At 41.2% G+C, this 17,878-nt stretch overlaps 1 protein-coding gene across 1 annotated transcript; it reads right to left on the bottom strand.

Moving 5' to 3' along the window:
• Window positions 1–5: 5 nt before the first annotated feature.
• Window positions 6–17,218, bottom strand: LOC306863136 (phospholipid scramblase 1-like). Its single transcript, XM_079406338.1, has 7 exons — window positions 17,143–17,218; window positions 12,771–12,860; window positions 10,318–10,360; window positions 9,996–10,216; window positions 9,660–9,821; window positions 400–558; window positions 6–318 (listed from the first exon to the last, which is right to left on the bottom strand). Exons 2-7 carry the CDS (start codon window positions 12,846–12,848, stop codon window positions 289–291), a joined length of 693 nt encoding a protein of 230 aa, XP_079262464.1. The 5' UTR covers window positions 12,849–12,860; window positions 17,143–17,218; the 3' UTR covers window positions 6–288.
• Window positions 17,219–17,878: the final 660 nt, after the last annotated feature.

Below are 17,878 nucleotides of genomic sequence, written 5' to 3'. Positions count from 1 at the left end.
ATTTTGGGGTGAGCTATACCTTTAAATGCAATTCATGTCATTAATTATTTATATTTATCTGTTATGTATGGATTAAAAATAAAATAATAGCAATAAAACAATACACTTTAATCAGTATTACCAGTTGAAAACACACCTGAAGCTACTTCACAGTCTCTACAATCACCGTTCTTCTACACTGCTTGCTTCATATTCATATGCATTCCATTGGATTTCACAGATGTATGCAAGGGTAAACATCTTCTCTTCTCACTCGAGCTGGACGTTACAACACCGTCTGTGTAGCAACTAGTTATTTGTCTCAAAAAACATGAAGTCCTGAAAAAACATTTAAATAAATCAAATATGTCATTCATAAGCCATGCTATCAAACAATATTCTCTGTACACTCATACTCACAATGAGAAAGCAGGTTCCGATCATCACTGCCTTCATTCTCACATCAAGATCCATGGGGAACTGGATCCCAAAGTTGTCTGAATCCGTGAAAACCTCCCGGAGAAGTCCAGTCCACTGTTTGCTGATCTTTCCAATGCTGACTTCATCCATGGTCAGAATCTTCAAGGGGAAAGGATAAGTAGTAAACACCATTTAAAAATATTGAAATTGTGGGAAACTAATAAGTCAATCCATGCTTATTGAAATATTGCATCCGCTGAACAACAGTTCCCCCTAGTGGGAATTTATAGAAAGAGCCCAATAGTCAGTAGACGTAAATAGAAAGACAGAAAAAGTACAAATCTGAAGCTCTCCAGTTAAAAGCTATTGTTTTAACTGAGCTGAATTATTAATCATATATTTACATACTGACATATTCTCCATAAAGATGCTTCAGTAGTACAACACAAAAAATAAGAGTTGTCTATGGATGAACCAACGGTTATTGTATTAAAGGCTCCTGCAAGAGGGACTTTTAATTTGAAACTGTAGTCGTAGTATGACAGAAGAGGGCAGTGCAGTTCTTTTGAGCTGCCGTTGTTTGCTGTGTTCGGGTGATCTGTTCGAGCCTATGGCACAAGGATGATTATTTGAGTTTGTTCGTGGTGATTGCTGCAGATTTAATATCAAGGTGTTAGTCACTGACCGCACAGTAAGCAGATTTTATTTATATTTGTGATCAGAACAGTGTTATATGCGTCTGTATCCGACAAACATGCCCAGACATGTCCTGTAACGATCGTTCTGTATTATTCAGTCTGGGAATGTTACTTAACTTGTGATTATTCATTCATTATCTGGTTGTAAACCAGTGTTATGTGTTACAGTGTTTCTTAAAGATGTTTGAATGACGCGATGTTGTTCTGTTGAGCTGTTAAATTACAGAATGAGTGATGAGCGTTATGTTTATGTAAATGCTGCTCAGATGCGCCCGATTCTATCCATACATGGGAGCTGTATGTTCATAGTGACAAATTATCACTCATGGCTTGTAGTACTCTGTGAAAGACCTTCTTTCCCTTCATTTAACCGTATGCTTCATAGAGAAATATTACTGATGTGAATTAGGAATATTTTGGCTTCATTATGTAACAGTGAATGTTTATTGTTGTTTATATAATTGTTTATTCATTTTCTTTATTGTACTAATTTTTTGCAGACTATCTTCACCTTTTATTGTACATCTGTGGCCCGACTTTTCTCTGCCAATACACCATCTAAAGCTGATCACCTGTCTCCTCATTATTGGTGCTCTGACCGGCACCCAGGGCGGTTTACTCATCAACTAGCCAATCAGAACCTAACAGTTCAAAAGTCTCTACAACAAAGTGGTCCTTCGAGCCGGATGAGTATTCCCTTCTGATATAATGGATCCTGATGAAGAGATATTTGGAGGTGCTCGCCCTAAACGCCATACACGTCCTCCTGCTTACCTACAGCAGTATGAAGTACAGTATACTCAAGGCAGACCTGTTGCTGAGTGTGATGTCCCTCACCCCTGGGAGACTCCTGTCCATCGGACTCCTCCACCATCCTTCCAGCCATACACCACTTCCCCTGGTGGTGACCTGGTCTGTTCTGATGGCTCACAGATCAAGTCCTCAAGTTATAAGCCTTCACAGCATGCTGAATGCCATCAGCCATCATTCTTCTCACCTCAAGCGGCTGGTTTCATTACCTCTGCACACGACAGCGAGCTACAGCACCTACGTCATGAACATGCACAGCTAGTGCAGACTCATCAGGCTTTCCAGGCAGACCTGAAGGAGCTGAGAGAAGTCCGTGCTGAAGTGAAAGAATTAGTTCAAGTGGCTCAGTCCCTTCGAGCTGACCTTAGTCAAGCTAGAGACCAGAATCTCTCACTAGCACAGCCACCGGCATGGCAGTTATCCAGTCCTCCTGTGAGGCGATATGAATCCACACCTTTAATGGAGGATGGAAACTTTGCTGATCTTCCTCCACCGCCATGGCCTGAGCCTGACGTTGACTTAAGGAACCAGGTGGGTGACCTTGCACTGTCGGATATGGGTGCCACTATCTACCAACCTGTGGTGCCAGAGACTAGGAAGTATTCATTTGTGTTCCCGGCTACTGAAACACGCCCTCCTCAGCCTTATGCTCCTGACACTTGTGGATTCCCCCCACCTCCTACCCCTAAAGAGCTTCGAGAGTTACTCACATCTGCGGCCATGCCCTTGCCTGCTAACCGCACAACCGTGCCTGTTTCTCCGCGATTCATTTCGGTACCGGCTCATTCGAATCCTAAAGTCTTTGCACCGAAGGCAGAGCCCGGCCTACGTCCTGTAGCACCTTATTCTGGGTCTGAATATGTATACAGGGGACCTTCTCCTTCGATTCCTAAGTTCAGCCGGCCAGATCCTGGTGAGTTTGCTCGTCTCCGGATAGCTCTGATGAACCTGCTTCCTCCCGACGGGACTGAACTTTTCAAGTATCAGATCTTAATGGATCACCTTAAGTTTGAGGAGGCTAGAATGATAGCGGATGCTTACCTGCACTCACCTACCCCATTCACTGATACGATGGCCGCTCTTTATGATAAATTTGGCCAACCGCATCAGCTAGCTTTAAGGAAGATTGCTAGTGTCCTTGAGAGCCCTGACATAAAACGAGGTGATATCTCAGCCTTCCAGAGGTTTGCTCTCCAGGTGCAGTCACTAGTGGGCCTATTGAAAACCCTGGGACATGACGGTGAGCTGGAGCTGAGTTGTGGGTCCCACGTTGCGCGTCTACTGGGTAAGCTCCCCCCTGAGCAGCGAGCTGAGTTTCGTCGCCATATGTTCCGCCAACCTGGCACAACCCCTAATCTGGATGACCTTTCAAACTGGCTCCATTACGAAACTTGGTGCCACAGTTACGATACCGAGCTGATGTCTAAAGGCTCACATGTCAAGTCAGATTCTGGGAAGAGGACTGTGACCATCTTGCATGGGATTGGAGAATTCCCGGTTGAGACTTCTGCTCCTCAGAAAGGTCCTGTTTCACAAATCAAACCTGCCAAAGTGAAACGTTATTGTCCTTTCTGTGATAAGACTGAGCATTACCTGAGCTAGTGTGCATCCTTTGCTAAGCTTACCAACGACCAGGTAAGGACATGGATTCGCAGTAACAACCGTTGTTGGCGCTGTGCTAGGGCCCACCATGCTGCTCAATGTGACCTTAAAAAGCCCTGCAACATCTGCCAAGGCATCCATCTCCGCCCTCTTCATGAAGTGAATGTCAGTCCTTCCCAGAAGGAGGATTCAACTAACATGGAGAAGAGCTGCCTGACGAATTCCTCCCCAGATAAGTTACTCCTGGATAAACCCTCTGTCAAAGGGCGGGTTATGCTCAAAGTGGTTCCAGTGAATCTGCATTATGAAGATCGAACCTTGGACACCTTCGCTCTTCTTGACGATGGGTCGGAGAGGACCATTCTACTCTCCACTGCAGTTAAGGCCTTGGGCATTCAGGGTGTCCCAGAAGACCTTCCGTTGCGGACAGTGAGAGATGATGTCCAGGTCATTCAGGGTTGCTCTATTTCCTTTCATATCTCTCCACCGTGTAAACCTCAGACCAGTTATCAGATCAATCATGCCTTTACTGCCGATCGTCTTAACCTGTCTCGCCAATCTTACCCTGTAGAACAGCTACAACAGAAGTACAGACATCTGCGTGGTCTCCCGATCCGTACCCTTACGGATGTCCAACCCTTACTTCTCATTGGCTCTGATCAGCCCCATCTCATAACCCCAACCGAGCCTGTTCGATGGGGCGGCAGGGGTGCGCCAGCTGCAGTTCACACACGCCTAGGATGGACGCTCCAGGGTCCTATACCTTCCATGGGGTGTCCTCCTACCCCACAGCAATGCCTGCTAACCTCCATGGCTCCAATTCATGACGAGTTACTGCAGAACGTTCAACGACTGTGGCAGTTGGATACAGTTCCACAGTGGGAGGGCAAAGAGGTAACCCGGTCCAAGCAGGATCAGGAGGCGCTTCAGCTGCTTGACCGTAAGACTCTTATATTGGAAGTGGAGGGAATCCATCGGTTAGCTACACCCCTTCTGCGGCGAAAGGACATGCCTTTGTTGAATGCACCTAAAGAATCAGTCCTACCTACCCTTCGTAGTGTTGAGAGGCGTCTGCTGAAGGACCCTGTAAAAGCTGAGGTCTATGAAGGGGAGATGAGGAAACTCATTGAGACAGGAGCTGTTCGGGAGGTGACCGATCTTATACCTGCCTCACCTGAATGTTGGTACATCCCTCACCACATCGTTAGTCACAATGGGAAGTTCCGCCTTGTCTTTAACTGTTCCTATCAGTACCAAGGACAAAGCCTTAATCAGTACCTGTTGCCAGGACCCACGCTCGGAGCCTCACTGTTGGGCGTCCTTATCCGTTTCAGAGAACATCCTGTGGCTGTGAGTGGGGATATTAAGGCGATGTTTCATCAGGTTCGCCTTATACCTGAGGACCGTCCCTTACTCCGTTTCCTTTGGCGGAACCTGAAAATGGATGAGGCACCCAAGATTCTTGAATGGCAGGTCCTGCCTTTCGGCACAACTTCCAGTCCGTGCTGTGCCACCTATGCACTGCAACGCCACGTCCGGCAACACCCCATGACTGATGAGGCAATTCGGTTTTCAGTGGAGAGGTGTTTCTATGTCGATAATTGCCTGCAGAGTCTGCCTACTGCAGATGAGGCTCGGAACTTGATTGATCGACTACGGCATATCCTTTTCGGAGCTGGATTCGAAATTCGCCAGTGGGCCTGCAATGATCCTACTGTGCCAAGTCATCTACCATCCGATGCCCGCGCTGCGAGTGTGGAGCTGTGGTTGACACAGGAGAAATCAGACGTCCCTGAATCGACACTAGGTCTGAGCTGGAACTGGCAGACAGACACTTTGTCCTACAAACACCGACCTGTGATCTACAAGACTCCAACTTTGAGAAACATCTATAAGGTCCTAGCTACCCAGTACGACCCGCTGGGATGGCTTCTACCTTATACAACTCGGGCGAAGGTCATCATTAAGCAATTATGGAACAAGGAGAGAGGGTGGGATGACCCCAACTTGCCACCTGAGCTCCTCCAGTCTTGGAGTGCATGGGAGGAGGAACTCCAATCCCTTCCTTGTATCTCCTTTCCTCGGCCTTATGTCCCTCCTGAGGTTGGGATGGATGATGTTATCCATGAGGTCCATATCTTCTCGGATGCCTCTGAGCAGGCATATGGTGCGGTGGCTTACCTCCGGACTACCGACCAGGGCGGTCAGACTTACCTGTCCTTCATTATAGCACGCTCCCGTGTCACTCCTAAACGAGCTCACTCGATTCCAAGACTGGAACTCTGTGGAAGTCTTGTCGCAGCACAGTTGGCTAAGTTACTTGAAACCGAGTTAACACTACATGTCCAGTCTATTTTCCTGTGGACAGACTCTACCACGGTCCTCCAGTGGTTGAATTCTGAGTCCTGTCGCTTCAGAGTCTTCGTGGGAAACCGAATCGCTGAGATCCAGGAGCTGACGGACAAGTGCTCTTGGCGTTATGTAGGCTCTGCGGACAACCCCGCTGACGACCTTACGAAAGGAAGACCTCTCCAATACATGGCCGCACCGAACCGATGGTCACAAGGACCCGCTTTTCTCCTTCAGGATCCCAACGAATGGCCGGTAATCCCTAAGACTGAGACCAGAATAGACCAGGTTGAACTCCGGAAATCTACTTTCTGTGGGATCAGTGCCTTTCCTCCCTCATCTGATAAGATTGATGAATGGAACTACAACACCTGGCAAGAACTGTTGGATGTTACCGCCCAAGAACTTCGGAGCAACTTGGTTCCAGGGACTTCTCCGGAGGCTGAGGATTACCGCCAGGCTGAGGTCCATATCCTCCAACAGGTGCAGCAGGAATCCTTCCCTGAGGATTATAAACTGTTAGGGACAGGAAAGCCAGTTAGGTCCGGCAGTCGATTAGTTACCCTAGCTCCTGAAATGGATCCGTCCAGTGGTCTGATAAGGGTGGGAGGTCGTTTGCGGAGAACTGCAGGCATTGAAGACTCCATGTTACATCCTCTGGTTCTGGATCCTAGCCACCCCGTCACTCGTTTGATCATACACCATTATGATGACCAGTTACATCATCCTGGAGCGGAACGGTTGTTTGGTGAAATACGGAGATACTATTGGATTCTCAGAGGCCGCGAAGCAGTCCGCCGATTTCAACGCGACTGCCCAGAATGTCAGCGTTGGAGGGCCCAACCGACAATCCCCAAAATGTCGGATCTACCTGCTGCGCGCCTTCAGCTCTACCAACCTGCCTTCCATTCTTGTGGAGTGGACTGCTTTGGACCCCTACTTGTCAAAATCGGGAGACGCACTGAGAAGCGTTGGGGCATTCTCTTCAAATGTCTGACCACAAGAGCCGTCCATTTAGACCTACTCCCTAGCATGAGTACCGACTCATTTCTCATGGCCCTTAGAAGGTTTATCGCGAGAAGAGGAACACCAGCAGAATTATGGTCGGATCAAGGCACAAACTTCCGCGGGGGTCAGAGGGAGTTACAGGAAGCATATGCCGCATTGCTTCCTGATATACAGCGTCAGCTTGCACGCCAAAGGATCCACTTCCACTTTAATCCTCCATCAGCCCCTCATTTTGGTGGAGTTTGGGAGAGGGAAGTAAGGTCAGTTAAATCGGCCTTGTACACAGTTTTGGGTTCACAATCAGTTCCTGAGGAAGTCTTAATGACAGTCTTGCTGGAAGTAGAGGCCATCCTGAACTCAAAACCCTTGGGGTATGTATCGTCAGATGTGGCAGATGCTGACCCGGTGACGCCAAACAGTCTCCTCATGGGGCGGCCTGATGGATCTCTGCCTCAAGTCGTTTACCCCGAATCAGAGATGTTGAGTCGCCGGCACTGGAGACACTCCCAGATCCTAGCAGACCAACTCTGGTCCAGGTTCATACGGGACTACCTCCCTAGCCTCCAAACCAGGCAGAAATGGCAAGCCTCTCCTCCCGACCTAAAGGAGCAGACATTTGTTCTGATTGTAGACCCCCAATTACCTCGGAGTTTATGGCCTGTAGGGCAAGTGATCAAGACCTACCCAAGTCCAGATGGTCATATCAGGTCTGCTGATGTACAGATAAAGGATCACGTCTATACCAGACCGGTAGCCCGCCTGGTAATCCTGCCGGCCTTACCAAAGGATAGACTTAAAGCCCCAATACTGACTAGTTAAGTCGCCTTTCTGGAAGCAAAGATGCATGGCATCTTTGGGGGCGGCTGTATTAAAGGCTCCTGCAAGAGGGACTTTTAATTTGAAACTGTAGTCGTAGTATGACAGAAGAGGGCAGTGCAGTTCTTTTGAGCTGCCGTTGTTTGCTGTGTTCGGGTGATCTGTTCGAGCCTATGGCACAAGGATGATTATTTGAGTTTGTTCGTGGTGATTGCTGCAGATTTAATATCAAGGTGTTAGTCACTGACCGCACAGTAAGCAGATTTTATTTATATTTGTGATCAGAACAGTGTTATATGCGTCTGTATCCGACAAACATGCCCAGACATGTCCTGTAACGATCGTTCTGTATTATTCAGTCTGGGAATGTTACTTAACTTGTGATTATTCATTCATTATCTGGTTGTAAACCAGTGTTATGTGTTACAGTGTTTCTTAAAGATGTTTGAATGACGCGATGTTGTTCTGTTGAGCTGTTAAATTACAGAATGAGTGATGAGCGTTATGTTTATGTAAATGCTGCTCAGATGCGCCCGATTCTATCCATACATGGGAGCTGTATGTTCATAGTGACAAATTATCACTCATGGCTTGTAGTACTCTGTGAAAGACCTTCTTTCCCTTCATTTAACCGTATGCTTCATAGAGAAATATTACTGATGTGAATTAGGAATATTTTGGCTTCATTATGTAACAGTGAATGTTTATTGTTGTTTATATAATTGTTTATTCATTTTCTTTATTGTACTAATTTTTTGCAGACTATCTTCACCTTTTATTGTACATCTGTGGCCCGACTTTTCTCTGCCAATACACCATCTAAAGCTGATCACCTGTCTCCTCATTATTGGTGCTCTGACCGGCACCCAGGGCGGTTTACTCATCAACTAGCCAATCAGAACCTAACAGTTCAAAAGTCTCTACAACAGTTATAATGATTATTATTATCATAATTATTTATGCAATTTTTGTAGTATTTCCCCCTACAAATTTAATGACTGTATTACAAAAATGGGTATTAAGAACAATATAAGTAAAAAAAAAAAATTACAACTTTTTATCTCACAATTCATACTTTTTTTTTTTTTTTTTACTCGTAATTCTGTGGGTTTATTTTTATTTCTTTTTTTGTAATTGTAAGAAAAGTCACAAATGTAAGATAAAAACAAATTCTGTGGCAGAATAGCAAAGAGAATTGCGAGATTTCAATTTAGAATTCAGAGAAAAAATTATTCTGTTTTAGAATTCAGAGAAGAAACAATTCGCACTTTTTTCTTGCAATTCTGAGTTTATATCTCACAATTCAGTTTTTTTTTATGCAAGAGAAAAAAGACAAAATTGTGAGTTAAAAGGCTGCAATTACCTTTTTAATTTTAATTATGTCACGGAAAAAAAAAAAAAAAAAGATTTGCGAGATATAAATTCATAATTCAGAGAAAACAGTCAGAATTATGAGATACAAATTGCAAAATTGTGCAATACTAACTTGGAATCGCAGTAAAACAGTAAGTGGGTTTTTTGTTTGCTTATTTATATTTATTATTATTTGCATTTTTTTTTACTGTGAATTTATATCTTGCAATTCTGAGTTTAGGAGTTTAGGAGGGGGAAAAAAAGTCTGAATTGTGAGATAAAGGGCTTCCATAAAAACTTGCATAATCAAGGATACAACATATAGTATAATGATGTATGAATACATTGCAAAGCATTGCTATTTTTTCATATTACAGGTAATAGAATTTGAGTAGATCATGTGCCTACTTGAAAATAATACTAAAGTAGGCTTTATGTTCTTTATGTGAAGTATAATTAGTTTTGTTTTTGGTAAAACATCAGTCTCAACTCACCAGCCTAAACAAAGCTTTCAAGGGAATTAAGGGCTGTGTGATACAGCAACAAAGCCATTCATTTTCAGTGAGAGTTAGCAATTGTTCTTGTCTGTGACCGTTTGATCACAAGGTGCTTGAGTCGTTATACCTCAAAGTCCACGTCTGGCAGGCAGCTCCAGCCACAGAACGGCCCCTGGAGTTTGAGAACAGGCTCTCGGTGCTCATTCTGTATGGTGAACTTGGGGAAGAAAGGGTGCCACTGCTGTAGAACATATCCCACTGTGTTCCCTGGAGGAGACTGGATCTCCAGCTGAGACAGGAGAAATAAAGAGAGAGAAGAGGGTGAAAAGAAGGAATAAACAAAACTGCTCCATTAATCATACATATTCTAATATTTTCTCTGTGGTCTATATCAAAGAGACTGGCAATTCTCAGAACTAAATTCGCTTTTCAGAGCTGTTTTTTTGCCATCCAGGCAGATCACCTCTTGCAGACAACATGGGAAGCAGCAGGACATGCATTTCAGAGGACGGCTGACTGTGATGATCTCCTGTCCGAAGTTATCCAGGACACGGATGGTGAAGGATCGCAGCGGGCCGCAGCACTGACGGGTGAGACAGTCGTTCTCCTCCACCGCGTAAAACACGTTCTGACCCATGGAGTTACGGATCTCATATTTATTGTTGCTCTCGAAACCTGCCAAAGCTGCATAAACCATACAGGTCTTATTCATTACATACTACATATTTAGTATTAGGGCAAAAATAGGTCTGTCTGTAAAAAAAACAAAAAACTGTTGTGCATACCTTCAATAAGCTCAACTTTCTGTTTGATAAGCAGTTGATCTACCTAACAGAAAATAAATAAATAAATAAATAAATAAATAAATAGATAGATAGATAGATAGATAGATAGACAGATAGACAGATAGATAGATAGATGTTTTAGAGATACATATTACAAACATCATAGGGCAAGATACATTTACTTTTAAATTGTAACCTCTTTAGATATGAGTTTATTATGTGCATGATAAAAGATGATAATGATGATGCATGTGCTGCTATAGAATATAAATATAATTATTTGCTAATTCTGAATGAATGAATGAATGATGCATTTATATAGCGCATTTATTGTGTATTGCTGTACACCCAAAGCGCTTTACAATCATGGGGGGGGGGGGGGGGGGGGTTCTCCTCAACCACCACCAGTGTGCAGCATCCACTTGGATGATGCGACGGCAGCCACAGGACAACGGCGCCAGTGCGCTCACCACACACCAGCTACAGGTGGAGAGGAGAGAGAGATAGAGCCAATCAAGTGGATGGGGATTATTAGGAGGCCATGATAGACAAAGGCCAGTAGAGGGAATTTGGCCAGGACACCGGGGTTACACCCCTACTCTTTACGAGAAGTGCCATGGGATTTTTAATGACCACAGAGAGTCAGGACCTCGGTTTAACGTCTCATCCGAAAGACGGTGCTTTTTACAGTATAGTGTCCCCGTCACTATACCGGGGCGTTAGGACCCACACAGACTGCAGGGTGAGCACCCCCTGCTGGCCTCACTAACACCTCTTCCAGCAGCAACCTAGTTTTCCCAGGAGGTCTCCCATCCAGGTACTGACCAGGCTCAACCCTGCTGTTATTATAATTCTGTTGTTATAGAACAAAATGTATAATTATTCAAAGATGCCATCTTACCCTGACTACTGGGGCAAGATTCCCCCTTAAATGTACAGAATTCATAAATGACTTTTGATATAATTCTTATTAATATTTAAAGTGTCATTACAGTAGACAAATTTAATATTAAAATGTATTAAAATATTTATTTTAAATTGTATTTTGAATTGTTTCAATTAATTAGCCTATGCCTATAGGTTTTAATGAAAAGCAAAGACGTCTGAAATATATATCTAAATCATGGAAGTACTGAATAATAATCCCATGTATTACCCCTTTATGTATTAATCTTAATTTAACTCCACAAATCTAAAAACATTTGTGTCCACAAATCTCTCATTATTAAATAATCAAATTAATGCTGAAAAAAAAAAACTATGAAAATTATGGAAGTCACTATGAAATGTATAATGAAAATAAATAATTGCAGAAATAACTTATTATTAATTGTTTTTGAGGTCATACCACATGATATCCAAATGTGGTAACTACATACCAGCAGTTAAAAATATGATTTTTTTCCAAATTTGGAAGAGAGTTACAAACCTGCCTGATGCTTCCATGGGTGCTTCGCAAATTGGTATATGATGCAAAGTCTTATCTTTGAATGGATTTCAACATAAAAGTCCCAAAATGGTAGTTTCTTGAAGGTCGCACCACATGATATTTCATAAAATGGAAATCATCTGACAAAGTTTGTTTGTATATTATGATGGAGATATAAATACAAATGCTTTGCAATTGTATACAGTATTACGAAACACTTTAGAAATTATGCCAAACACTGATGCTTGCATATAGAACAACCACAGGCTCAGCACCCGCCTACTTCCACTCACTATTACGAATCTACATCCCCTCCAGAAGTCTGAGATCTGCTAGTGAGCGATGCCTCGTGGTTCATCACAGAGAGGCTCAAAATCACTCTCCAGAACATTCTCGTTCACCATTCCTGGCTGGTGGAATAATCTTCCCACCCCTATCCGGAACGCCGGATCCCTGTCAATCTTCAAGCAACAACTGAAAACTCATCTCTTTCGACACTATTTGACTTCATCCTAAACTAAAAAAAAAAAAACTTTGTTATTTATTCCTTCCCTTGCGAGCTTGTACTTATTTGAACAATGCCTGAGACTGGTGTTACGAGCACTTCCTCTGTCTGATTACCTCTTCAAGATGAATCGCTTTATATATTCCCCAATTGTAAGTCGCTTTGGATAAAAGCATCTGCAAAATTACTAAATATAAATGTAAATGTAAATTTAGGGTAATTTAAAAGATTTTTACAAAAAAAACGTTATGGCCGGACGGTCGCATCACATGATATTTTGACACTTTGAATAACAGAAAAATTACAAATAACTAATGTTTTTTGAAAAGTTAAAGTGTTCATACATGGGAGAGGCCCTTCATATATATGACATCTTTTTTATGCATTTAAACCAGTTTTTAACTGAAAAAAAATGCATTAGGCGAAAATGTAGGCATCACGTCATTGACCCATATATATATATATATATATATATATATATATATTTAAATTAAATTATTAAATGAAATGTTAACTAACCTGTGTCAGGTATTCTAATCCCGGTGGACAGCTTGGTATTCCTGGATTGGGAACCATATACATATTCATAGGCTGCATGGCTGCCTTATCCTTGTGGTTAAGACGAGAAAGATTTGTATATTGGTCAATGAAATTTTAGCACATAACATGAACATGAACATTGAATATATATATATATTTTTTGTAACTATGAACTACGTTGGCAAGAGTGATGCAAAACTTACACTGGTGATGTACCGGAGAGAAAACAAATTTCACAGTAAATGATCTCATTTTCAGCAGTAAGAAAAAAGTGTTTAAAAGCGTGATGTTTGGTAGAACATCATATACTGTATATATATGATATGAGAACAGTAGGGCCTGTAGATAGTATGTATGTGTTTTTTAAGAAAAATACAATAATATTTTCAGAATTACATACATATATATATATATATATATATATATATACACACACAGTGCTGAGAAACAGTTTTTGCCCCCTTCATGTTTTTTGGGGATTTTTATTTTTTACATATTTGTCACACTTAAAAGATTCAGATCACCAAACTATTTTTTATATTACACAAAGATAGTGCAAGTAAATACAAAACGCAGATTTAAATGATGATTTCATTTATTTACCTAGTGCATCATGCATGCAGCACTAGATTTAATTAAATAACTACAAGTTTAAGTTTTATCCGACACAGACTTGTTGCTGCTGTAGTTTTGTTAGTCTCAATTTTAGCTCTATTTTGACATCGGCTCGTCAGATGATTCATCCCGTTGCCACTGTCAATCATAGCAGTGACTCGCGGCATGATTTAATGGATTCACTCGCGTAAATTTAACATTCGTGTTTGTCATCCCTGAAACGTTATCATTGTCATTAGGATATGTCCCAAAAACCTTCAAACTGGCTGTTATTAAGCCTCTCATTAAAAAAAACACAACTTGAATCTCCCTTTTCTGTCAAAGATATTAGAAAATGTAGTATCATCACAACTATGTTCCTTCTTAGAGAAAACATAAATATGTGAGGATTTCCAGTCAGGCTCGATCACAGCATTCTTTTAAATAGACTAGAAAATGATGTTGGCATTAGAGGAAGTGCACTGGCATGGTTCAAATCGTACTTATCTGACCGCCATCAATTCATGGCAGTAAATGAAGAGGTATTATACCAATCACAAGTGCAGTATGGAGTACCTCAAGGCTCAGTACTTGGCCCCTTACTTTTTACGCTTTACATGTTACTCTTGGGAGATACTAACGGAATGTATAGTTGATATCAAAAACTGGATGACTAGCAATTTCTTACAGCTAAATTCTGAAAAAAACAGAGGTGTTAATTATTGGACCAAAAACGTTTGCATATAATAACCACTATCTAATACTTGATGGCTGCTCTGTAAATTCTTCGTCATCAGCTAGGAATAGGTGTACTTTTTGCTAGCAATCTTTCCTTCGAAAAACATGTTTCTAGCATTTGTAAAACTGCATTTTTTCCATCTTAAAAATATATCTAAATTACGACCTATGCTCTCAGTGTCAAATGCAGAAATATTAATTCATGTGTTCATGACCTCAAGGCTAGATTATTGTAATGCTTTATTGGGTGGTTGCTCTGCACATTTAATAAATAAACTCCAGCTGGTTCAAAATACAGCAGCTACAGTTCTTACTAGAACCAGGAAGTATGACCATATTAGCCCGGTTCTGACAACACTGCACTGGCTCCCTATTGATAGGTTTCACGTGAGGTCACACCCTCATAGGAACGCCCACCTGGCGGGCAAAACGAAGCTTAGCTGCACTGACCGCCAGCTATCTTTACGCAGATATTAAAAGGCGAGAGTCAGTGGACACCTTATTGATGATGTATATTTTGTACAGGCAAGAAGATGAAGCCAGCATATAAACGCAATGTGCAAAGTTTCACATTAAATGGCTTCCCGTAGAAAACATTAGAAGGAAAACACTGAACCGTTAAGCCGATTGCTTTCATGTTCCCGGCCTCATCTGCTTGCCTGTGTAAACTGTGCATCATTAATGTGGTGATTACTGAATCTGATCTTTTAATATTACTGTTTTAAATATATTAAAGCACCTTTAAGTGTTTTTACAACGTTTTGTCGCACTGTTCATGATTGAAATATTGCCGCGGGTGCTTAATATGGATTGCAAATGGCCAAAACTTGCATTTTGTTCAGAAATACCTTTGTTTATTCTTTTGAGCGGTGATCTAAATATTTGCGGCTGGGAAACAGATGATAAATTGACACGCTTGTGCAGCAGTTCTATGGATGTTTTGCCCTTCAATTCTTCGAGCTGGTCACATGACTGAAAACTATCAATTAAACATCATATACATTTTAAGATCTTGCTAATTACCTATAAGGCTCTGAATGGTTTGGCACCTCAATATTTGAGTGAGCTATTATCACACTACAGTCCGCTGTGATCTCAAAACTCTGGCCATTTGATAATACCTAGAATATCAAAATCAACTGCAGGCGGGAGATTGTTTTCCTATTTAGCGCCCAAACTCTGGAACAATCTACCTAACACTGTTCGGGAAGCAGACACACACTGTCAGTTTAAATCTAGATTAAAGACTCATCTCTTTAACCTGGCTTACACATAATACACTATCGCATTTCTATAATTCAAATCCGTTAAAGGATTGTTAGGCTGCATTAATTAGGTCATCCGGAATCGGTAACACTTCCCAAAACACCTGATGTCCTTGTTAGATTGTTAGAAGAGTGGCATCTACGCTAATATTAGTCTGTTTCTTTCTTTTTCCGAGGTCACTGCAGCCACCCAGATCCAGTCCGTATCCAGATCAGATGGTGGATCAGCACCTAGAGATGGCCTCTACAGCCCTGAACATCAGCAGAGACCAGGACAACTAGATGAGCCCCAGAGACAGATCCCCAGTGAAGACCCTGTCTCCTAGACGGCCATCGGGACAAGACCACAGGAACCAGATGAGTCCTTTGCACAATCTGATTCTGCTTTAGCCTAGATTTAAACTGCTGATTTTGTCTGGCCAGAGGAGAATGACACTATTTCGACAAACTATTTCCCCGTCTATACTGTAAAGCTAATATAAGCCAGGCAGGTTTGGACATCTTTTTTTCTCTTAATAAATGAAATCGTTATTTCAAAACTGCATTTTGTATTTACTCAGGTTATCTTTGTGTAATGTTAAAATTAGTTTTATGATCTGAATCATTCAAGTGTGACAAATATGCAAATAAATAAATAAAAAACAGGGGGCAAAAACTTTTTCACACCACTGTGTGCGTGTATGCATATATATATATATATATATATATATATATATATATATATATATATATAGTCAGGCATAGTCTGTGCAGTAAAATACTCCCAGGGGGCATGACTTAATTATTGTAGTTACTCTATTCTGAACATCAAATCCTTTGTTTTTCCATCAAATGCATTCTAACTAGTTGGTTGAATAAAAATATTTGGACTTAATATTTAACAATTACCTCAAGTTAGCATCAGGTAGCCTGTTAGCATCAGCTAACATCATTTTTCAAACAGGCTATTATAATTTTGTACTTCATAATTCTTGATTATATTATCTTCCAATTTTAAGCTACAACAGTCTGTACTCTGATTTTGCTGTAAATGTATAAATCAAATTGCTTTGTCAGACTGGGGGGCATTTACCCCACCCACGGGGGCAACACCCCTTTAACCAATTTGTGTTAAAATCTAATAACATGAAAACCCTGTTGGTTTCAAACCCTTTTTCATACTTGGTTAATAATGTCATTGTCAAAACTATGATAACTTTTCTGAACACATTTAACTTTTGTTTCACAAAAAATACAAATTAAAAACACAGTCCTTAAGGGGGGTGTTTTCCCCCACTCTATACATTAATTAGTATAAAGTCATTAGATCTGTATGCATAAGCATTCAATAATTAGAAAATAAAGTTTTGTGACACTAATAATTATCAAAAATATATATTTTCAGCAGACTAACATTTGTCCACTGAGAGAAAATACCTTAACATAGTAACTTAGTCGTCTAAATATGTCCAGAAGACACAGAACCATGCAAACGATATTATATAAGTCAAATATACTGTATGGTTTTATGAATAGCCTGGAAACAAGAGAAACATATAATACATATTTAAACGAGTATAACATAGCGACACGACCTGAAGAAACACAACAGTTTATGTCATGCAGCAAGTGCGTTGAAGGCTGATCTGTCTGTAGTGACTGGCCAGATTGTTTCCTCATATAAATAACAACCAAACGCATGGTTTATAAGCTGCATGACGCTCGCGGTCGCGTCAAATCTGCTGCACAAATCTATTTATAAGATCAAAACTCACCTGCGTCTTCTTATGATAAGGACTATAACGGCCTGACTAAAGAGTCCCGGCCCCATATTATGCGCCGCATCCCATTGGCTGGCATGATGCTCACGTGCTCCAAAGCTCTTTATACGCTTCAGTCCAGATTTCCCGGAAGCGAATCAACAAATCCTACTATGGTAAGCCTTTTGCTCATGAATATTAATTACGTAATGTACAGTCACCGTGTAATACTCTCTGATTGGCTGAAAGGCAGACGTTTGTGAGTGTGCGCCAGGAAAGGCTTGACTCATGAATATTAATTCAGTATAACGTCATCACGTGCTAATTAATATTCATAATGGATGGTTTTCAGCATAGTAGAATTAAAAACAAATCTCTTGCTGGAAGCAGTGACTAGAGATTATTGCCACCTCCGCAAACCATAATGAGATTTGTTTCATGAGTTAAATGGATATACCACAGAACTGAATGTTGACTTAGTCATCCTATATCATGTTTATACAAACGGCGGTAAAGTAAATGTATTAAATGTTATATTTAATAGAACAAATTAGGGAATTGAACAAATAACAAAGTGCAGTAAACGGTATTATTTACGCCAGAAACCACTATGTGTATAATTGTAATCATAAAGTAAAATAATATGATAACAAATATCAGCTGCAATATTTAACAGCATAACAAACTAAAATAAATCAAGCAGCTGACACCAAAAGCCTAGAGAAAATGGCCTACCTTAAGGTGGATAGGA

The sequence above is a fragment of the Barbus barbus genome (assembly GCF_936440315.1).
Source record: "Barbus barbus genome assembly, chromosome: 44".
Lineage (NCBI taxonomy): Eukaryota > Metazoa > Chordata > Actinopteri > Cypriniformes > Cyprinidae > Barbus > Barbus barbus.
The sequence above is the reverse complement of the archived record's forward strand: the minus strand, read 5'-3'. Positions and strand labels throughout refer to the sequence as shown.